Here is a 20395-nt window from a genome sequence, read left to right on the forward strand (position 1 = left end):
TCACTGAGCAGGGAAGCCAGGGAGGATGTGACCGGCAGAAGGTGGGGAGTGAAGGAGGAAGGGATGGGGCAGCAAGTGCACCCAGAGAATGGGGGGATGGGAGGGGGGAGCGGCTTCACTCTGACCTGCCAAAAGTCTGAATGGACTTTTCAAAAGGAGTTTTCCTGATGGGGATGGCCAGGATGGAAGGTTATGGTGGCTGTGTATGAGTGTGTGTGTGTGTGTGTGTGTGTGTGTTCTGTTGTGTTGTGTGCGGTATGTGTGTAGGGGTGTGTGTTGTGTGTGGTATGTGGGTATGGGGGGGTGGGGTGTGTGTGTTGTGTTGTGTGTGGTATGTGTGTGTAGGGGTGTGTGTGTTGTGTGTGGTATGTATATGTAGGGGTGTGTGGTGTGTTGTGTGCGGTATGTGTATAGGGGTGTGTGTTGGGTGTATGTGTGTTGTGTTGTGTGTGGTGTATTGTGTGTGTTGTGTGTGGTATGTGTGTAGGGGTGTGTGGGGTGTATGTGTGTGTGGGGTGTGTGGTATGTGGTTATGGGGGGTGGTGTGTGTGTGTGTGTGTGTGTGTGTGTGTGTGTGTTTGTAGAAGTGCTATCAGGGGAAGCTGCCTTTGTTCTCTCCCAGCTCTTCAGGAAAGATAGGCCTAGAGAGCTGCCCCTTAACTGAGGCCTTGAAGATTCTCCAGCCTCTGACACCAATCCCAGCAGTTCCAGGAGTCATCTTGAAAGATGTGGATCATCTCTGGTGCCATATTCTATACATTGGCTTTGGGGTGAAGGGCACACAAAGGATGAAGACATGGGCTGGATTTTGGGAGGGTAGTTGGAAGTCTTATTTTTTTCTTTGTTCTTTTTCAAATGGGAGGTGACCTGATGTGCCCAAACCCGGCTGTGTCTGTGGTCTCCAAGCCTGAGTTCTTCTGCCCCTTTTTCTTCCCCAAATCAGGATTGCTTTCCTTTGTTTCATGGAGAAGTAGAGGGGATGACAGGTCATAGTTCCCAGGATTCTTTCCTTCCCCACAAATAGCCCAGGGGCCCATCTCTTCTGAGCGGGAGATGGGGACTAAGTCCTTTAACTGTAAGATTCCATGCCGGTCAAAGCTCAGGCCAGTCTGAGCCAAGTGTATACGGTCACTTCTCAGCCATTCTGGAAACTTAAATTTTTTTTAAAATCCATAAATGGCAACATCCATCAAAAAAAATCAATATATTACTGTTTGTTTTGTTTCGTTTGTTTTTTACAAAAATTAAGTAGAGCAAAGTATGTCACATGAGTATGTACAAGCTTCAGGTGGGGAGAGCAGGAATCACTGAAAGAGAACAGAGAGATGTGGACTTGGTAAAGGGGTTTCTCTAAGTACCTCAGCCAGAATCATCCGGACCAAACCCCACCCTCCTCTGTCTCTAAGCCCCACCAGTTGGGGGGAGGGGCAGGTTTCCAAAAATATATCTAAACTAGTTTGCCTTCATTGTAGTCAGTTTTCCTTTAAGAAAACAGGTGATTTCCAAACTCCTTCCTCCTCTCTCTCTCCCAGATGCAGTGATTTGCTGGGGCTTCCTGGTCAGCTTCCCCGTGGAGGGGAAATGGATCTGGGGAGAGCCTGCAAGGGAGAGAGAAGAGGGGAGGCTGCTTCCCTCCTTTGAGTGCAGCAGGGAGGATCCTGGCATGTGTGTGGCTGATTTATTCACTTCTGGATGATTCAACAGTTACAAAGCAACCTTACCCGGATTGTCCCTGGAAGCTATGAGGGAAAGTCCAATCAAAAAGCCTTAGATGTTTGTTACCCTACCTTGTGCCAGCAGCCTGCCACAGGTAGTCCATCAGCCCCCTGGAGAAGAAGAGAGAAGAAAGTTTCAGCCCCCTGGAGAGCCAGGAACCTCCTTGGGAACATCTAGCACCAAAGGTAGATGAGATGGGGAAGGGAGGGAATTCAACCAACAACTCAAATCCATATACTCAATTCACATTCTGAAACTGAGGACTGTGTTAAACTATTTCCCAGAAACTTTGACATTTGCCCAGAGTGGGAGAAAGGCTGCTAATGACTTTCCTTCCCCTCCATCTTTGGGCAAATTCCCCACTTCAATCAATCAATCAATCGATCAACATTTTTTTTTTATGTTCATATTATATGCCAGGCACTATGCTAAGTGCTGGGGATACAAAAAGAGGCAAAAGGCAGTCCCTGTTCTCAAGGAGCTTACAATCTAATGGGGGAGACAACATGCAAAACAAACATATACAAAGCAAGCTATATGGAGGATAAATAGGAAATAATTAAAAGACAGAAATCACTTAAGAAGGTTTTCTGTGGCAGGTAGGACTTTAAGGAAGCCAGAGAGGTGAGGAGTTGGAGCAGAGAAGAGAAATGTTCCAAGAATGGAGAATAGCCAGAGAAAATTGTCCGGAGCTGAGGGAGGGAGCATCTTGTTTGTTGTAACAGCCAGGAGGCCAGTGTCACTGGATCCAGGAGTAAGGAGTAAAAAGACTGGAAAGGCAAGAAGGAGCTAGGTTGTCAAGGGCTTTGAATGCCAAACAGAGCATTTTGCATTTGCTCTTGGAGGCAATAGGGAGCCACTAGAGTCTACTGAGTTGGTGTGTGTGTGTGTGTGTGTGTGTGTGTGTGTGTGTGACATGATCAGACTTGTGTTTTTAGAAAAGTCACTTTAGTGGCCCAATGAAGAATGAATTAGAGTGGGGAGAGACTTCCCTCAAGGGCAATCTATTTCCACTTCGTCAATGGAGTCTTCATTGAAACCTCTACACAAGTCATCCATTCTGCTCACATTTTCAATTAAACCCCATTTGATACAACTTTATGAAGCACTAACAATGTGTCAAGCTCTGTGCCGGGGAGGGATGGAAGAGGCTATATTACTTAGACCAATCCTTACTGGGAAACCACAAAGAATGGGAGGGAGGTGTAGGTGGCAGAGAGAGAGCCACGTGGTTTGTAGATGGAAGCGGGGCTCCTCATTGGGAACCCCAGCTAGAGCTGCTTGTTTCTAGCTAAGGGCACACTGTGTGCAAAGGCTCCCAGGATGGGAGGGTCAGGCTGGGAGTGGGTGGGTGGGGGAAGCCACATTCAAGTCTTTGGGGGAGGGTGGCTGTAGAGTGAAATCTGATCTCTTTGTATCCTGTTTCCAAATCGGGGCCCTCACCTTCCTTTCCTTGGCCAACCCGGGGAGAATTCGACCTGAGGGGACTTGTCTGGGGAATGGGTTCAGTGGGTTCAGTGGAGGGAGGGGAAGCAGAGGAAGTGAGCCCTCTTTGACTAAAATCGTGACCTTGCCCAGGCCTTTCCCAGTGAGAGATCTTGGCTCCCTGCCTCAGTGGTACTCCATGAACACAGCCTAGGATCCATATAAATGGGGCCATGGGGCCGGAATCTGAGGCAGTCGGGAACATGGGGTGGGGGGATGGGAGGGGGAATATCTCATGTCCTGATCCTTCTGCCAGGGTTCCCTCACACCCATTGCCACCATCCCAGCTCCTAGGGGAGGATGGTAGACTGATTTACTTCTGGATGCTTCCTGGGGATTGATCTCCCTTCTCCATTCAGTGCACTTCTATGAACAAAACCCCAACAACACCAAATTTCTTTTTTTTATGTTTTACTGTACTTTTATTTATATATTTTTTCTAGCTTAATAGTATTTTTTTCCAGTTACATGTAAAGATAGTAAAGCTCGTTGGTGAGCCAATTTATATTAAATTGGGCCCATTCCATTACAACTAAGTGCGTTAATGGGACATAATTGCTAACTCTCACTCTCTTATCCCAAGGGGAAATAGGGTCCCCTATATCTGCCCAACATCTATGGGCCGGCCTTGATCTCAGGGCCCAAGGAAAGTGGGCAGATTAGCAATGGAATCTTTTCCCTGGGAGTGGCTGCCGCCACCTCTTGTCTGGCAGGAGTCTCTGATGGCTTAATTCCTTAATTTTTATTTTAAATATTGAACTGTCTGACCGTAGGCTTTCCAGGACCAGCTGGAATTTTTTTCCGGAAATATTTCTAGGAGTATTTGATATGGCCAAGGCCCAGCCTTATCCACAACCAACGAGAAATCCTTTGTAATGGGATCTGACTTGCTGAGGTCAAAAGCTCTGGTTCAATTAGGATGAATATTGAGCATTAGCCAGGCACTGTCTGGGTTCTCCCACCCAGGTTGCCACCGTCCCCAGCAAGTGTTTCCAAAAGCCTGGGACCTGGTCCCTAGCCCAGGAAGAGGACACACACTCTCCAGTTTGAATAGACTGGATGCCACGAGGAAAGGAAAGGGGGCAGGACCACAACTTGGGTGGGGAGTTAGGATGGGGTTGATTGATATGGAACACAGATGCATGTGTATATAACAGGTGCGTATTTTCTGGGGACACATTTCTGTGTACCAGACAAGGAACAGTCTCAGGCTGGGAATATTTCATTCAGATCTGGGAAGGAAGGCACTCTGCAACCGAGGCAAGTCAGCAACAAGTCCCATGCAAGGAAGAGATGGGAAGGGAGAAGAAACAGAATAGGCAGGAACATATAGGGAGGGGAAAGCAAGGGAGGGAAGGACAGGAAATAGGAAAGCAGATACTATACCACAGGACAGGGAGCCTGGGCCCTATCCAGGCCCAGGAAGCCTGACTCTCCTTTCATTCCTTTGTAATTTGGATTTTCCTGTTTTGAAGACAATAGCTTATTCATACAGACAGAAACCAGGAGCAGGAGCTCGAGCAGGCGGGGAGGTAAACAGGGCTGGGAGGCTATATTACTCAGTGACACAGGATGAAGTTAAATTATAGATTACATTTCTGAAAACACACGCACAGAGGGGCATGGCTGGGGGGGGGGGGAGAGAGAGGGTGGGCGAGCGAGCTCGCCAGCCCGTGAGCTGGCCTGGGAGCTGGTGGAAGAGTCTTGCCTCCGATACATACTGGCTGTGTGACTGCCCAAGTTATTTAACATCTCTGTGCTCTAGGGCAAAGCTTCTTAAATTGTAGGTCAGGACCCCATGTGGGGTAACTGAATGAAGGGGTTGTGAAAAACTTGGCAACAGTAAAAGGTTATGTATACACCTATTTTATATACCTATATACCCAGGGTCCCATAAAAATTTCTAGGGCAAAAAGGGGTCGGGAGTGGAAAAAGTTTAAGAAGCCCTGTACTAGGGAACTCCATAAAACTCTAAGCCGATGAGAAGGTGGTGATCTTCTTAGGAAGGCAGAGTTTCCCAACCTGGGAGTTTCTTACATCAGTGAAACAGGTCCAGTTTTCATCCCTATCCCTTAAAACAACAAATTGCAACTAACAGAAGTTTATGGTTTCTTACATAATAACCTTCTTTCTTATTCTTTTTTTTTTGGTGGACTGAAATATTTCTTGAATTCACAATAAAAAGTAAAAATTGAAAAAAAAAAGGCTTCCATAAAATCACATTCTTCCCCAGGACCAAGATACTGGAGTGATTTTGCCATTTCTTTCTCCAACTCATTTGATAGATGAGAAAACTGAGGCAAATGGGGTTAAGTGACTTGCCCAGGGTCACACAGCTAGTAAGTTTCTGAGGCCAGATTTAAACTCAGGAAGACAAATCTTCCTGACTTCAGACCCTATCCATTCTATCCACTGTGCCACCTAGCTGCCCCCAACATAGCTTTAAAAAGTCTTTTTTATCTTTCATAATTTGTGGCTAACTCCAGCCTGTTCTGGATCTCAGACTTTCTCACAGTATCTCTTTCTTCTAGCATCAGGCCCCTCTTTAGTAACCCTCTACTCTGAAGTGCCCTTGTTTCCATCTTCTGAATGTCTTTTAAAAAGCTGCATTTGTTAATGAGTTAGTTCTTTTTTCTTCCTCATCAAAATTATTTGTGCTTGGGTTATGAGAATTTTCTCCTTCTCCTTCCCCTCTCCCCTCCCTTCCTCTCCTCTCCCCTCCCCTCCTCTCCTTTCCTCTCCCCTCCTCTCCTCTCTTCTCCCCTCCCCTCCCCTCCTCTCCTCTCCCCTCCTCTCCTCTCCCCTCCCCTCCCCTCCCCTCCCCTCCCCTCCCCTCCCCTCCCCTCCCCTCCCCTCCCCTCCCCTCCCCTCCCCTCCCCTCCCCTCCCCTCCTCTCCCCTCCTCTCCCCTCCTCTCCTCTCCTCTCCCCTCCTCTCCTCTCCTCTCCCCTCCTCTCCTCTCCTCTCCCCTCCTCTCCTCTCCTCTCCTCTCCTCTCCTCTCCTCTCCTCTCCTCTCCTCTCCTCTCCTCTCCTCTCCTCTCCTCTCCTCTCCTCTCCTTTCCCCTCCTCTCTTTTCTCTTCTTTGGAGATTGGGTTTCCCTATCTCCCTCAGGCTGGAAGTTTGGACTCCAACCCACTATTGATTGATTGACATACAAACTCTGACATGCTCTGTTTGCAGCTTGGACTGGTTCACCCTCCTGAGGCAACCTGGTAATTCCCTTGTTGATGGGGGCTCACCATATTGATGCTGAATTTGGTGTGGACATCTGATCTGCAAAGCCAATTGCATCTTAGAGCTCCTGAGCTCAAGAGATCCACTATCCTTAGCCTTCCTAAGAGCAAAGATTCCGGGTGTCTGACACATACTCAGCCAAGGCATAATCCTTGAGCACCTTCCCTACAAGAAGATCTCCAGTTTAATCTATATCTTCATTGTATATAGTTGTTTGCAAGTTGTCTTCCCATTAGACTGTAAGCTACTTGAGAGCAGGGACTGCTTTTTGCTTTTCTTTATATCCCTAACACTTAACATAGTTCCTGTCACACAGAAGGCGCTTAATAAATGCTCGTTGACTGCTGACTGACTGACTGACTGACTGACTGACTCCTGGGCCAAATTCCCCTTTAGAAATTCCACTTAAAAATCAAAGGCTATGGGACTGCCTAAATTCTTTGAAAACTGCTCTCTTATCATCAGACTATGTTTGACTTCACTCTTCTTATCTGAGATCAGGAACACAAAGATCTCAGGTCATGAACTCTGAGAGAGTCTGGTCCCATCCTTCCATGGTTCCTGTTATTTCTATTTCATTAACCAGACTTGGGGCTAGAGAAGCATTTCCTATCATTGCTTCATCCACCTTTGGAAGAACGAAAGGTAATTCAAGGATGCATTTGTTGCTCTGATTTCAGCAAAGGAAGAGTTTCTGTAGGTGGTCAAGTAGTTAAAGATCCCCATCACTACCACTCAACACCTCTGCCCCAGCTTTGTGTTCTCTATCAAAAATTCAGCAGCTACTTCCTGCATCTGGCTAAAGAGTTGCCTAAGGATGATGAACCAGACCAAGGTGCAAACAGAGCAGATCAAAGCTTGTATGTCAGTCAATCAATGGTGGAATTGAGCCTATGAGTAGCCACCAAACTTCCAGTCTGAGGGGGACAGGGAAACCTGGTATCCAAAAAGAGGAAAGGAAAGGAAAAGATAGGAAAGGAAAGTCTGCAGCATATTCCCACTGCAATATGGCTTTGGTTCAGCCCAAATGCTTTTCATCATACTTCCCACACCTCCCTCTTGTTCAAACATTTCCTCACAAAGATTTCTTGACAAACAATGCTACTCTGCTACTTTTTTTTTTTTTTGGTGAGGCAATTGGGGTTAAGTGACTTGCCCAGGGTCACACAGCTAGTAAGTGTCAAGTGTCTGAGGCAGGATTTGAACTCAGGTCCTCTTGATTCCAGGGCTGGTGCTCTATCCACTGCATCACCTAGATGCCCCTGCTACTTTTTTAAAAAATCAAATCTGTTCCCTCAGAAAATGATGTAAGATCTTGAGGTCAAAGAAGATTTGGGTTCAAATTCTTTCTCTGCTGCATACTGGTTTTAAGATTATGGGCAAAGTTACTATATGCCTTTGAGTCTCAATTTTCTGATCTGTAAAATGGGAATAATAATACACCACCTGCCTCACAGGGTTTTGGGAAGAATGCAATGAGATAACATATGTAAAATGTTTTGTAATCCTTAAAGAAATGCTTGTGCTATTGTTGTTGCATGCAGGAGACTGTGTGGTAGCTCCCTCTGCCAATAGAATGAATGACTTGGTAGATAAATCTTGGTAAGTTGCCTGAGGTGTAGCTCTATGTTAAATACCTAATTGGAAACCACAGAGCTAGTGTCAGGGGCAGAATTTGAACTCGGGTCTTGGGGACTTCAGGTCCAGCACCAATGCCACATTGTCTGGATAATGAGCATGATTGTCTCATTTCAGATATCAGTCATACTTCCCCAAGCCTCAGAGACATCTGTGAGATCAAATGTACTTCTTTGCCTTAATTCCCCCTGGCCTGGGTCACCGAGTCTGTATCCTCAGTAGCCCTGAGGGGACTTGCTGAAGAAGCTAAGCTAGACTTAGGGTAACCGTGGTGCTATCCAGAGGAGCATGATTTGCTGCTTTCTAAGTGACTGCTGAATGCTGGGAATGAATAATGATGACTGCCCTGTATCTAGGTAAAACCTTCGTAGGACAACCTCTCAGCCCTGGCTGCTGTCTAGCAATCAGGCACGTCTTAGCTGTCCAGTAGGAAGGAGGCAGAGAGGGTCCCAACAGCCTGGACAAATGGCCTTCTACAATGGAGAAGGGATCCACCACAGGGGATTTGTTTTCAGGGTGGGCACAGAGCCTTAACTCCCCCTCCCCCACCCCCACCGCCACCTACTTGCTCCCCACTGGCAGGGGTCACATACCACTGGACATGGCTGATCCAATCCAGGAGGCCCAGGCTCTCCCTTCTGCCCCTTTGCTCCTTTTCTTCCGGGAACCCCTCGATCCCCCTATGGATAAAAGATAGTCTGGTTTAGGAATGGCTATTCTGAGAGGCCTGTGTGGTCCCAGCTCAGGGAGGTCACTGCTGTCCTGAGGTCAGTCACCCGACCCCATTTTCCAGAGGAGAATTGGACCCCGGCTCTGACCTTTTCTCCTTGCTTGCTCCTCTCTCCCTTCTCTCCTCGGGGCCCTGGGAAGCCCTAAGAAAAACAGAAGATCGAATGGGAGTTTGTAGAAATTGACCTGTCCCTCTTGCTAAGTTGAACACATGCTAGGACACAATGACCCCAGGACCAGGGAAAACATACACAAATGTGACATAGAGACACGTGGGTTTTAGTGGAGTCAGGAAATGATCATCCTTTTTCCAAACAGAAACATCATGCATGTCTTTGGGGAAAGGCCTGAGGTAGAGATGTGAGCAGCATGTTTTCTGTTAAGTCATGGCTCTCCCCAGGCAGCTCCTGGACCTAGGATGGTGCAGGGGTGTGAGGAGAGGGCTGAGTGAGTTGTCTAGTTTAGAGACTGGGTAATTCTGGGAAGTTCATCTGAACTTCTTGGAGACCTGAGCCAGAAGTGGCTCAGGTTTTTCCTCTTGCTTCAGGTCAGACCTCTTGCCTCTGCCCTGATCTCATCTCCCCAGGAGGTAAAAAAGGCCCTAGATGTCCCCATGTACTCTGTTGACGGTCAGTCATGGACTATATGTCTGGTTTCCCCTGAGGACTAGGCCAATCTTAGAGGCACAGTGGTTCCATCATCCATGAACACACTGACTGGAGCCAATTGGGCCGCTGGCATGATTCGGTATGTGCTATCCATCATCCATCAGGAAGTGGATTACTCATACATGGCAAGAAGAGAACTTCTCGTGCCCAATCTCCACCTCCCCTCCCCCCATCCCCAAGAGGGACCATGTGACAGGGGCATGTTCTGGGAAGTTCCAGAGGATGTCACTGATAATGCCAAGCCTGGGTGAGGAAGCAAGGAGAAACTTACATCCAATCCTGGCTCACCGGGTCTGCCCTGGAATAAAAGGGAGAGGACAGAAACAAGTTATTTTTGAAGGCCCTGCTCAGGTTTGATAGGGTCACATATCTAGAGCTAGAAGAGACCTCAGAGGCTATCTAGACTAACCCTCTCATTTTACAGGAGAGGAAACTGAGGACCAGGGAGGTAGTGACTTGCCTAAGGTCACACTGGTATTAAGAAGGCAAGCAATGCTAGGTAATGCAGACAAGGTAATATTTGTTAGTGCAGCATTTTAGATGACATCCATGTAAGAGATCTAGTTAGTGAATGTCTCATATCTTTTCAGGGGGTTGCTTTTATTTTCCTAAAAATGCATTTTTGTTCCTATATTGTACCTTTATATGACCTACATTTCCCAGGTTACCCTCCTCTCCCTCACCTTCTCCTTCCAGAGAGCCATCCCTTAGAGCAACAACAAGAAGAAAAACTAGTCTGGCAAAACTAACTAACACAAGTTTGCTCATCTGCTAAATAAGGGAATTTGAATGAGATGGTTTCCAAGACCCCTACCTGCCCTGATGGTCTATGATCCTATGTCCCTAAAGGAGATTAAGACTATCCAGCCTCGCCAGATACTAGCAAATTGCTTAGCTCTTCTAATCCTCAGTTCCTACCACCTGTAAAGTTGGATAATGATACCTATACTACTTTCTTTCTTTTTTTTTTTTTTTTTGTGGGGTAATGGGGGTTAAGTGACTTGCCCAAGGTCACACAGCTAGTAAGTGTCAAGTGTCTGAGGCTGGATTTGAACTCAGGTACTCCTGAATCCAGGGCTGGTGCTTTATCCACTGCACCACCTAGCTGCCCCACCCCCTATACTACTTTCTTCACAGGCTGTTGTGAGAATCAAATGAATGACAACATTTGACAGTTGGAAGAGACATCAGTGCCTAATGAATCAAACCCACACGTGAAAGAAGTATGTGCCTCACTAAGACACCCATCAAGGAGCTAGCTGCCTTTTGACTGAAGGTCCCCAAGGAGGGGGAACCCTTTCCACTTTGGGGCAGGTGTGACTGGTAGAAGGTTTCCCCTAATATCTAGTTTAAATTGATCTCTTTTGCAACCTCTTCCCATTGCTCCTGGTTCTCTCTGGGACCAAATATAACAAGGTTAATCCTTTCTCCATATGATAATAATAATTAAAATAATTACATTTGTATGGTACTTTAAGGTTTGCAAAGCACTTTATAAACATCATCTCATTTGATCCTCACAACTCCCCTGGGAGGTAGGTGCTATTATTACCCTCTTTTACAGATGGGGAAGCTGAGGTAGATTGAAGTAGAGTGACTTGCCCAGGGCCACACAGCTAGGAAGTGTCTGAGGCTGTATCTGAACTCAGGTCTTCCTGATTGCAGGTCCAGTGCTCTATCCACTGTGCCACCCAGCTGCCCCACAGTGGGAATACCACCTTTCTATTCCTAGTAGAGGAACCTGTGTCCAGAAGTTTCCAGTAAAGGTCTGTTGAATGAATAAATATATGAATGAAAACATGTAGGACTGGTGGACACAAGGATTTTTACCTTCTCTCCTTTTGTTCCCGGTAATCCAATTAGGCCAGGTGGGCCAGCTGGTCCCTAGACAGAAAAGGACAGGATTAGGAGACCTTTGGGAACATAGGATTGGATCACACAAGTGAAAAGTGAATGTTTGAATTTGCATTTGATAGTCAACTCACGAGCAGCCCATTGGAGCCTTTCTCTCCGGTGGAACCCTTCTCCCCCTTTGCACCATCCAAACCCTGGAAAGAAAAGACGGTGCTGTGCTTGGTGCTAGAGACACTCACAAGGATGAGAGCAAGGTGACACTGTCTTTTAAAATCAGGAGGGTCCAACAAGTTTAGAAACAAACCACCCGTGGTGCTCTGAGGAACAATTCATGTGCTACTATTTTTTAACCTTTATTAATTTTTTTGTTGGTGTAGAGAGCTACAGGTGAGAAACTTCTTTTACCAACTGAGATCTTCCCTCATAGCCTTAGAGAGTTGCTGGGCCATTGACATGTTAAGTGACTTGTCCAGAGTCACATAGACAGTATGTGGGACTTGAATTCGATTCTTCCTAACTTTGAAGTCAGCTCACTATGTCATCCTGCCCATTATCTGCTGTCATCATCAAACTTAAAAGCTTTTATTTGAAATAACATTTTTGGGTTTTCCCCCCCATGCCAGTCTGGAGATTTTGCCCTAAGCAATGGGTAGGTCTCAGCCCTGTTCTAAGGGAGAGCTCTGGGCTGATGGTCCATTCATTTGTTTACAACACTTTCCCTCTCCCTTTTCAGTGATTCCTCCATGCCTTTAACACCTTTTTTTTTTTTTTTGTGGGGCAATGGAGATTAAGTGACTTGCTCAGGATCACACAGCTAGTAAGTCTCAAGTGTCTGAGGCCAGATTTGAACTCAGGTACTCCTGAATCTAGGGCCGGTGCTTTATCCACTGCACCACCTAGCTGCCCCCTTTAACACCTTTTTATATCAAATTTACTTACTCACCTTGGGACCCTGGATTCCCTGAGGACCCTGAGGGAGAAAAGGAAAAGCCATTAGATGGAATTGAGGAGGCAGAATTTTGAGGCAAAAGAAATGAATAAGGGTCCAAGGCTTTCCTTTATTCCTCCTAACCAGCCACGTTGCTACTTGCCTTGGGGCCCTCCTCTCTCACCCAGTGATTTTGTTCTTGGACCATCCTTTTAGGAAGAACTTCAGTCAGGCTTCATCTCACTCAGGTCTGGAATCCTCCCCTCTTGCCACATCTCCCTTTCCCCAAGCACCCTTCTTCCACTCCCCCCCTTCAGTTTCCCTTTACGTGTTATAGTTTTCCATTCAAATCTAAGCTCCTTGAGGGTAGGTACTGTCTCAATTGCCTATATTTGTATCCTGAGCATTGTACTAGGCAAGCAGGATATGCTTAATAAATGCTCTCTCTCTCTCTCTCTCTCTCTCTCTCCCCTCTTCCTCCTCCTCCTCCCTCCCTCTCTCTCCCCTCCCTTTCCCTCTCTCCCTTTATCTTCTCTTCTGTCTCTCTTCTTTTCTCTCTTCTCTCTCCCTTTCTTTCTCTTCTCTTTCTTCCTTTCTCTTCTTTCCCTTTCTCTGCCCTCTCTCCTCTTCTCTCCCTTTTCCTTCTCTCTCCCCCTCTCTCCCTCCCTCCCTCTCTACCCCTCTCTCCCTCTTCCCCTCCTCCCTTCCCTCTCTCTCCTCCTTTCTCTTTCATGCTCTCCCTTTCTTTCTCTTTTCCTTTCTCTTCTCCCTTCATTTCTTTTGTCTCTCTTCCTTTCTCTCCTCTCTGTCCGTCCGTCTGTCTGTCTCTGTCTCTGTCTGATCAGCAGATGCTTCTGTGAGGGAGCCAGGCAAGGACTTCCTACACCCAGACTCTGAGTCCCTCCTGCCCACAGCGGTGAATTAAGATCTCTGGCCTTGTTCTGGAAAATGTTTAATAACTGGCTGGGGAAAAAAAGTGTGCATGACATACTTTTCAGTTTAATCCGCATTATTAACATTTTCTCTTCTGTCTAGATGATCAACAGCACAACAAACCAAGCCCTCATTTCTAGTGTTTACCTATATGCTCATCCTGCACGTTTAACAACCAGCTCTTCCTTGAGCACATCCCTGATCTGAGGGCCCTCAGGCTCAAGTATTCCAATGTAATTTTCCAGTCTCCCTCCTGCCCTTAGCTAAGAGGATCAGATCAGTGAGATGGAGCCAAGAAAGTGCCAAGGAAGCTTCTTGGTAGCAAGGAGATGGCCAGCCCTGCCCCTGCTCCTCTGTCAGATGCTCCTGTGAGTGGCATGTGGGTCTCTTCACCCCCCTCCTCACCCTGTCCCTCAGGCCCTCCCCTGATGCCACAGGGATGGGGCCAGGCCCCTGCTCAGGAGCAGGGAAGGGAGCCATTGCTCTGGTTCTCAGGCTTTCCTGAGCCTTGGCCACCACCTTGGCCCTTCACCTGTAAAAAAGGAAATCCTCTGCTCCCCCCCACCACACACACACACCCGAGGGCCCAGTGACTTGCCCAGGGCCAGGGAGGTAGTGATTGCCAGAGCTAGGATGAGAACCCAGTTCTCTGACTGCAGCTTCATTGTTCTTTCCACTGAATCACTCGGCCCCCGATTTACAGAAGGGAAGGCTGAGGCCCAGAAAGGTGAAGTGGCTTATTCAGAGTCACATAGACAGTAAATGTCAGAGCAGGGATCAAACTCAGGTCTTTTGCCTCCAAACCCAGCTCCACTGTGCCTAGCAGCCTCTCCTTGGATCTTTTCCTCCCTCCCTCCTCCTCTTCCTCCTCCTTCTTTTGCCAGGCAATGAGAGTTAAGTGACTTGCCCAGAGTCACACAAACTAGTAAGTGTCAAGTGTCTGAGGCTGGACTTGAACTCAAGTCCTTCTGAATCCAGGGCCAGTGCTTTATCCACTGTACCACCTACCTAGCTGCCCTCCTCCCTTCTTCTAGGAAAGTGAGGACTCTCCATTTTTAGCTCCTTCAGAATGTGAGTGAGATTTTCCCCGTCCCTTAGTTATAACTTAGTTATAAGAGATTTACTATAGTTTTAAGTGCTTTAATTAAAATAATATTCAATATATTAACAAAAAATAATTGTGATTCATATAGATTGCATAAGGTTAGTAGGTCAAGTCCTTTTTCCATGTTTCTCAATTTTCCTATGACATAGTGTAGTAGATCTTGTGATATCCACCCTAGGAAATGTCACAGGGTCTGTAGGTGGTCAGTAATACTGTTCACGCCACTTTACACTGGCCTACTGTTCATGCCGCTTTACACTGGCCTAACAATGATCCACCCTATTGATATCATAGTGCTGATCCCTTGTTATTACTCAAGACTATGTCCTAATTTTAGATAATGCCCCCCCCAGGGTATATAAACCTATGTAGTTTGTATTTCTGGGTCTTTCAGGCCCAAAGCCTGGATGACCGGTTTAGTTGAGGGACTGGCCCTCTCTCAATAAACCTATTTGCTTCAGCCTGGAAACTTTGTTATTTTCATTCTTCCGTCGGACTTAAAATTTTTTCCGCGACAAGAAGGAGGTATGTTTGTATATGCATGCACAGATGTCTCACTAGGTGGGTTGGAGGGGGTGAGGGGGTGTTCCCACCACACTCCCTTTCCTCTCCTAGCCCCAGGCTATCCTCCTTTCCAAGATTCCCCACTAGGATTTAGGGCTGGAGATGACTTTGAAGATCATCTATCCCAACCTTTTCTCTTCCAGATAAGGAAACTGAGGCCCGGAGGGGAAAGTACCTTGCCCAAGTCATATATATACACACACACACACACACACACACACACACACACACACACACACACACACACACACACACACTAAGGGACTGAGCTGGCATTCAAACCCAGGTCATCCAGTACCCCTTCCCTCGTATCATGCTGTTCTCCAACTACCCCAGGTCAAAAGTATGTAGCAAACGGCTCTTACCATAGGACCTGGGGGGCCAGGTAAGCCAGGTGGCCCTGGTTCAGCTAGAATCTGGGCCTGGGAAATGGAGACCAAAAGCAAATTAGACAGAATTCAAAGGCAAGATGTAGCTTCTGTGTGTGTGTGTGTGTGTGTGTGTGTGTGTGTGTGTGTGTGTGTGTGTGTGTGTGTGTGTGTGTGTGTGGCTGGGAGCACAGAATGTCAGATGGAGAAAATGTGTTCAGTCCTAAGGCTGGCAAATTAGCTTTGAGATTACTAACCACACCTGACTCCTAGGCCCCTGTCACTGAATGCACAGACAAATGAAGGACTATGGGCTCAGGAATTTCTGGTGGTTCTCTGTTCCATTCCTGCCCCGTGAGTCTTTGGGGAGAGGTGAGACTGGGGCCTTCTGGAAAATGGTGTTTAGGGACCCCTGGTCATCAAAGGGCTCTGGGGATAGGATTCAGACCTAGCACCCACTTGAAGGAAGGACACTTCCTAAACAGAAGTCTTGTCAGCCCATAGTGTGTGAGCCAGAGTCATTTAGAGGCAAGAGCTACAATGACCCCTCCAACCATGCCATGAACTCTAGGGGTGGTTGGTGGTCAGCTGTGTATGACTCTGGGCCAGAAATGGTTGTAGGAGCAGGAGGGTAGGGGAATGTTTGACTCTCAGGCTTCTTACCAGGCTCTCCTGAAGACTTGCAGACCCGGATTCTCCCTTCTCGCCTTTGGGGCCATCAACGCCCTGTATGGAGATTACATTTAGGTCCTTCTCATTTGAGTAGTAAGAATAACAAAAATAAAAAATCACAACTCCTATTTGTAAAGCACTTCAAGGTTGGTTACAAGCTGCTTTATATCCTCTATCTCATTGGAGCCTCAGGATGGAGCCTGGAAAGGAGGCAGGGCAAGGATTGTTAACCCCATTTTACAGATGAGGAAACTGAGGCTCTGAAGGATTAAGTCATTGTCCAATGCCACAGATCTAGGAAGTGGCACCACTGGGATATCCCAACTGCTGATTCACTGTTCTTTTCATGGAGCCAGTTTACAATGATATAGAAATATGGTAGATAAAATGTGGGAGGCTTTACATTTATTGAATCAGAGGTTTAGACCTAGAAAGGACCTTAGAGGTCATTGAGTCCAGTGCTTTCATTTGACAGATGAGGAAACTAAGGCCCTGAGAAATTAAGTGACTTGCTCAGGGTCACATAGGTGGTAGGCAGAAGAATCAGGATTTGAACTCATGTCCAAGGACTCCATGTTCAGCTCTCTTTCCACAGCACCATGCTGTCCTTGGGACCTAGGAGTTGGGCTTCACAAGTAATTTATGCAGAGTTCAGCCCAGCTCAACTGACACTCCAAGTACCCAGTGTCCAATGCCCAGAGTCCAACCACGTTCTGTCTACGTACCGGGGGGCCAGACAAGCCCATTTCTCCAATCTCTCCTTTTGGTCCCATCAGTCCTGGTTGCCCCTGATCTCCTTTAGAGCCCTTTGGCCCCTGAAAGACACAAAAGCGAAGAGCCCAGGGTTGGAGCCCAAATCCTGAAAAAAGGCTTTGGCCTTCTCTACAAGGTCCAGACATATCCCAGACCAGCCATAGCCCCGATAACTGCACAGCCTTGGTATCTCAACACTGACTGACAGGCTGGAATCTCTCCATCAAGGTCCCATAGAAGGTGTATGCCCTGTCATTTACAGGTCCCTCTCCTGGAAATGAGATTTCTGTGACTTGGAACCACTTGATAAATGGATTTGGATATATGAAATTCACAGTAGAAGGTGGCTTTGATTATAAGTAGGTCTGAGCTCTCAAGTGCCTCTCCCCCAAACCAAGACCATTCAAAAGTGACATCATCCGGAACAAAGGGACAAGACCTTTTCTCCATCAACTCCTGGAGGACCCGGCAATCCAAGCTCTCCCTAAAGTCAGAAAAAACAGAGGTAAGAAGAATAAGAATTCCTCATATGTGCCTAGTACATTTCCAAGTGCTTTGTCATTCATTTTCTCATTTGAGCTATATAACATCCCTGTTGGCAGGGGTGGGGGGGGTGGGGGGGTAGGGGAGGGAGAGGGCAGGGATTCTTGTCTGATTGATAGACATGAAAGTGATGATTAGGGAGGGGCATGTGTCCTGTTCAAGATCTCACAGTGATTTAGCATGCAAATCTTATAACCAGCTAGCTCAGGCTCTCTTCATTGCTCCATGGCCAGTTCCATTAAAAATGTCTTATAGATTCTATAATAATTTCTGCTCAGTGTCAGATTCTCCTGGGATCAGGATTATAGGACTTAAAGCTAGTCTCACCCATTCATTTCTTTTTTTGGGGGGGCAGGGCAATGAGGGTTAAGTGACTTGCCCAGGGTCACACAGCTAGTAAGTGTCAAGTGTCCGAGGCTGGATTTGAACTCAGGTCCTCCTGAATCCAGGGCCGATGCTTTAACTACTGTGCCACCTAGCTGCTCCTCACCCATTCATTTTAAAAACAAAAGGAAGATAGTAGTCTAGTAGATTCTCTGACGTGGGCCTCAGCCCCCTGTCCATAGACTGTTATCTCCTTGAAGGCAGGAACTCTTTCCCTTTTGTCTTTGTCTTCCCAAGCTCTAGCACACTGTCCACACATAGTAGATGCTTAATAAATGGTGTTTATTGATCAGAAAACAGAAACCAATCCATAGAAGATACCTATGTCAGGAGACTAACATAATCTTCTTTTATGTTTTTTCCCTTGCTTTTCCTTTCCAACAGAAGCTGGGGGATGGGGTGGAATGGAAAAAGAGCATTTTGGGAAATGTTTATTAAAATTAGGATGAGACAACTTCCATGAAGAAGGCCGGTTAAGTTACTATGGTATTATGGTATTAGGGAAACTGTTTAATACAGTTTCCAGGGGCACTAGATCTATATAACAGTCCTGAGACAACTTTTACTTGTATATATCCACTGATAGGGGGCTCACTGCTTCCAGAGGGAACTTCTCATTATTAGAAAATTCTTCATTACACTGAACATCTGTCTCCCTACAACTCCTTCCTTTGGTCCCAGTTCTAATCTAATTCCTCTCCCAAAAGACTGTCCTTCAAATATCTGAAGCTGAATATACCTTCCCACTTCCTGCTAAGCTTTGTCTTCTCCAAGCTAATAATCTGAAGTTCTTTTGATTGATCTTTGTATAGTGTGATTTCTGGGATCTTCCCAATTCTGGTTGCTTTCTTCTGGTTGATCAATTTGTCAATATCTATCCTAAAATGCAATGCCTCAAACAGGTGGTCTGACCAGGGCGAAGAACAGTGAGACTGCTTACTTCCCTTGTTCTGGACACTAGACTTCTATTAATGTAGCCCAAGAATGATTAGCTATTCCAGTCCCCACATAACAGCTGATTCATATTGAGCTTGCAGACCACTAAGACCCCAAGGTCTTCTTCAAATGAACCACATCTTATAGGAAAATTTCATGGTATTTTATTGGCCTCAAGGAGTTAATATGGCTTTACAATGTGTATACAACAAATATGAAGCATATTGCCTTTTCTTCCCTTTAGTTTTTCTTTTTCTGAAAGCCAAAGAATTCATCTGGCTCTTAAACTTAGGGGCTGGCCCCTTGCTTCAAAGGCATATCTGTTTAGCTCTGGATTAGGACATACATGACTGAGATAACCAAGGACAGAGTTAAACCAACCTTTGCTCCAGGGTTTCCTGGAGGACCAGGTGGGCCTTGAGGACCTGGAGGACCCTGTGGGAAAAAAAATCAAAGTAGTGTTAATGTTGCCACAAAACATCTCACTTGTCACCCAAAATGTGCACACACACACACATACACATGCACACACACATGTGCATGCATATGCACATTCCAGATACCTCTGCTACCGCTTCTGCTGAGAGCACGGTGGAGGGAGGGTTAACATCACTGCTTTCATTTTACAGATGGGACAACTGAGGCAATGGGCCGTTAGTCACTATTTTTGTGACTAGCATGGAAGAACCAGGTTTAGAACTCTAAGTCTCTGAGTTCCCCGGCCCACTAGGGAAATCCTTCTAGATTGCCCTCTTGTATCATACCCTGGAGAAGGCATCGATTTCACCATTGACTAAGGGGGAGGGGAGAAAGCATCTAGGACACAGTTGCTCACCAGGGCTTGTCTTTTTTTTTTTTTTTTTTGGTGGGGCAATGAGAGTTAAGTGACTTGCCCAGGGTCACACAGCTAGTAAGTGTCAAATATCTGAGGCTGGATTTGAACTCAGGTCCTCCTGAATCCAGGGCTGGTGCTCTATCCACTGTGCCACCTAGCTGCCCTCCCATTCTACCTTTTTTTTTTTTTGTGGGGCAATAAGGGTTAAGTGACTTGCCCAGGGTCACACAGCTAGTAAGTGTCAAGTGTCTGAGGCCAGATTTGAACTCAGGTACTCCTGAATCCAGGGCCAGTGCTTTATCCACTACACCACCTAGCTGCCACCCCCTGCCTTAAAAAATGTGTTATTTTATTTCCCCAGAGATGCAAGTATGATACAGTAGAGACCATAATGGCCCTGGAGTTAGAAAGTGCCTTTGTTTGTATTCATTGTTGCTATCGGTCTACAAGGCAGAGAAGATTTGGATCCCTGCTTCCGTTTTAGTGGTGGGCCAGCCAAGGCACTGGGCAGCCAGCTGAGTGACTAGCATGGAAGAACCAGAGTTAGAACTCACAGCCTCTGAATTCTCTGGGTCAAATCCCACATCTGAAACTTACTAGCTGGTGACTGTGGATAATTCATTTAACTTTTCTGAGTCTGAGTTTCCTTATCTGTAAAAGAATATTGTAGGATCAACTTTATAAGGTTTTTGTAAGGCTCAAAAGGGGGCAGCTAGGTGGCGCAGTGGAAAGAACACTGGCCCTGAAATTGAGAGGACCTAAGTTCAAATCTCACCTCAGATATTTACTAGCTGTGTGACCCTGGACAAGTCACTCAACCCCAATTGCCTTAAACATCCAAGGCCATCTCTAGTAGTCCTGATAATATTGGACCCAGATGCCTTTGTAGGAGTGAGGCTGGTTACTTTGCACAGCCCTCCCTTGCTTAAATCTAATTCATTGCTAGTCATGACATCTGTCACGCTCCTCTTTGAGAATGAAAGGCTGTTGCTTGAGTTCTTAAGGCGGGGATAGGGAGGAAGGATGAGAATTTGGAAGACAAAGTTTTA

At 46.5% G+C, this 20395-nt stretch overlaps 1 protein-coding gene across 6 annotated transcripts in view; it reads right to left on the minus strand.

The window, feature by feature from the left end:
• Window positions 1–556: 556 nt before the first annotated feature.
• The window catches only part of COL23A1 (collagen type XXIII alpha 1 chain), a 494698-nt gene continuing 474859 nt past the window's right edge, over window positions 557–20395 (minus strand). For 4 of the 6 annotated variants that reach the window (XM_043985184.1, XM_043985181.1, XM_043985182.1 and 1 more), the window contains 14 exons: window positions 18893–18946; window positions 17088–17132; window positions 16621–16710; window positions 15887–15949; window positions 15221–15277; window positions 12269–12295; window positions 11457–11519; window positions 11302–11355; window positions 9743–9769; window positions 8893–8946; window positions 8668–8754; window positions 4588–4665; window positions 1788–1826; window positions 557–1307 (listed from right to left, as the gene is read on the minus strand). In XM_043985184.1, the coding sequence (XP_043841119.1) occupies window positions 1305–1307; window positions 1788–1826; window positions 4588–4665; window positions 8668–8754; window positions 8893–8946; window positions 9743–9769; window positions 11302–11355; window positions 11457–11519; window positions 12269–12295; window positions 15221–15277; window positions 15887–15949; window positions 16621–16710; window positions 17088–17132; window positions 18893–18946 (741 nt within the window). In that variant the 3' untranslated portion in view covers window positions 557–1304. The remainder of the gene's footprint in view (window positions 1308–1787; window positions 1827–4587; window positions 4666–8667; window positions 8755–8892; window positions 8947–9742; window positions 9770–11301; window positions 11356–11456; window positions 11520–12268; window positions 12296–15220; window positions 15278–15886; window positions 15950–16620; window positions 16711–17087; window positions 17133–18892; window positions 18947–20395) is intronic. The other 2 variants (XM_043985185.1, XM_043985183.1) reach the window with 1 other exon arrangement.

Source organism: Dromiciops gliroides, chromosome 2 (genome assembly GCF_019393635.1).
Source record: "Dromiciops gliroides isolate mDroGli1 chromosome 2, mDroGli1.pri, whole genome shotgun sequence".
NCBI lineage: Eukaryota > Metazoa > Chordata > Mammalia > Microbiotheria > Microbiotheriidae > Dromiciops > Dromiciops gliroides.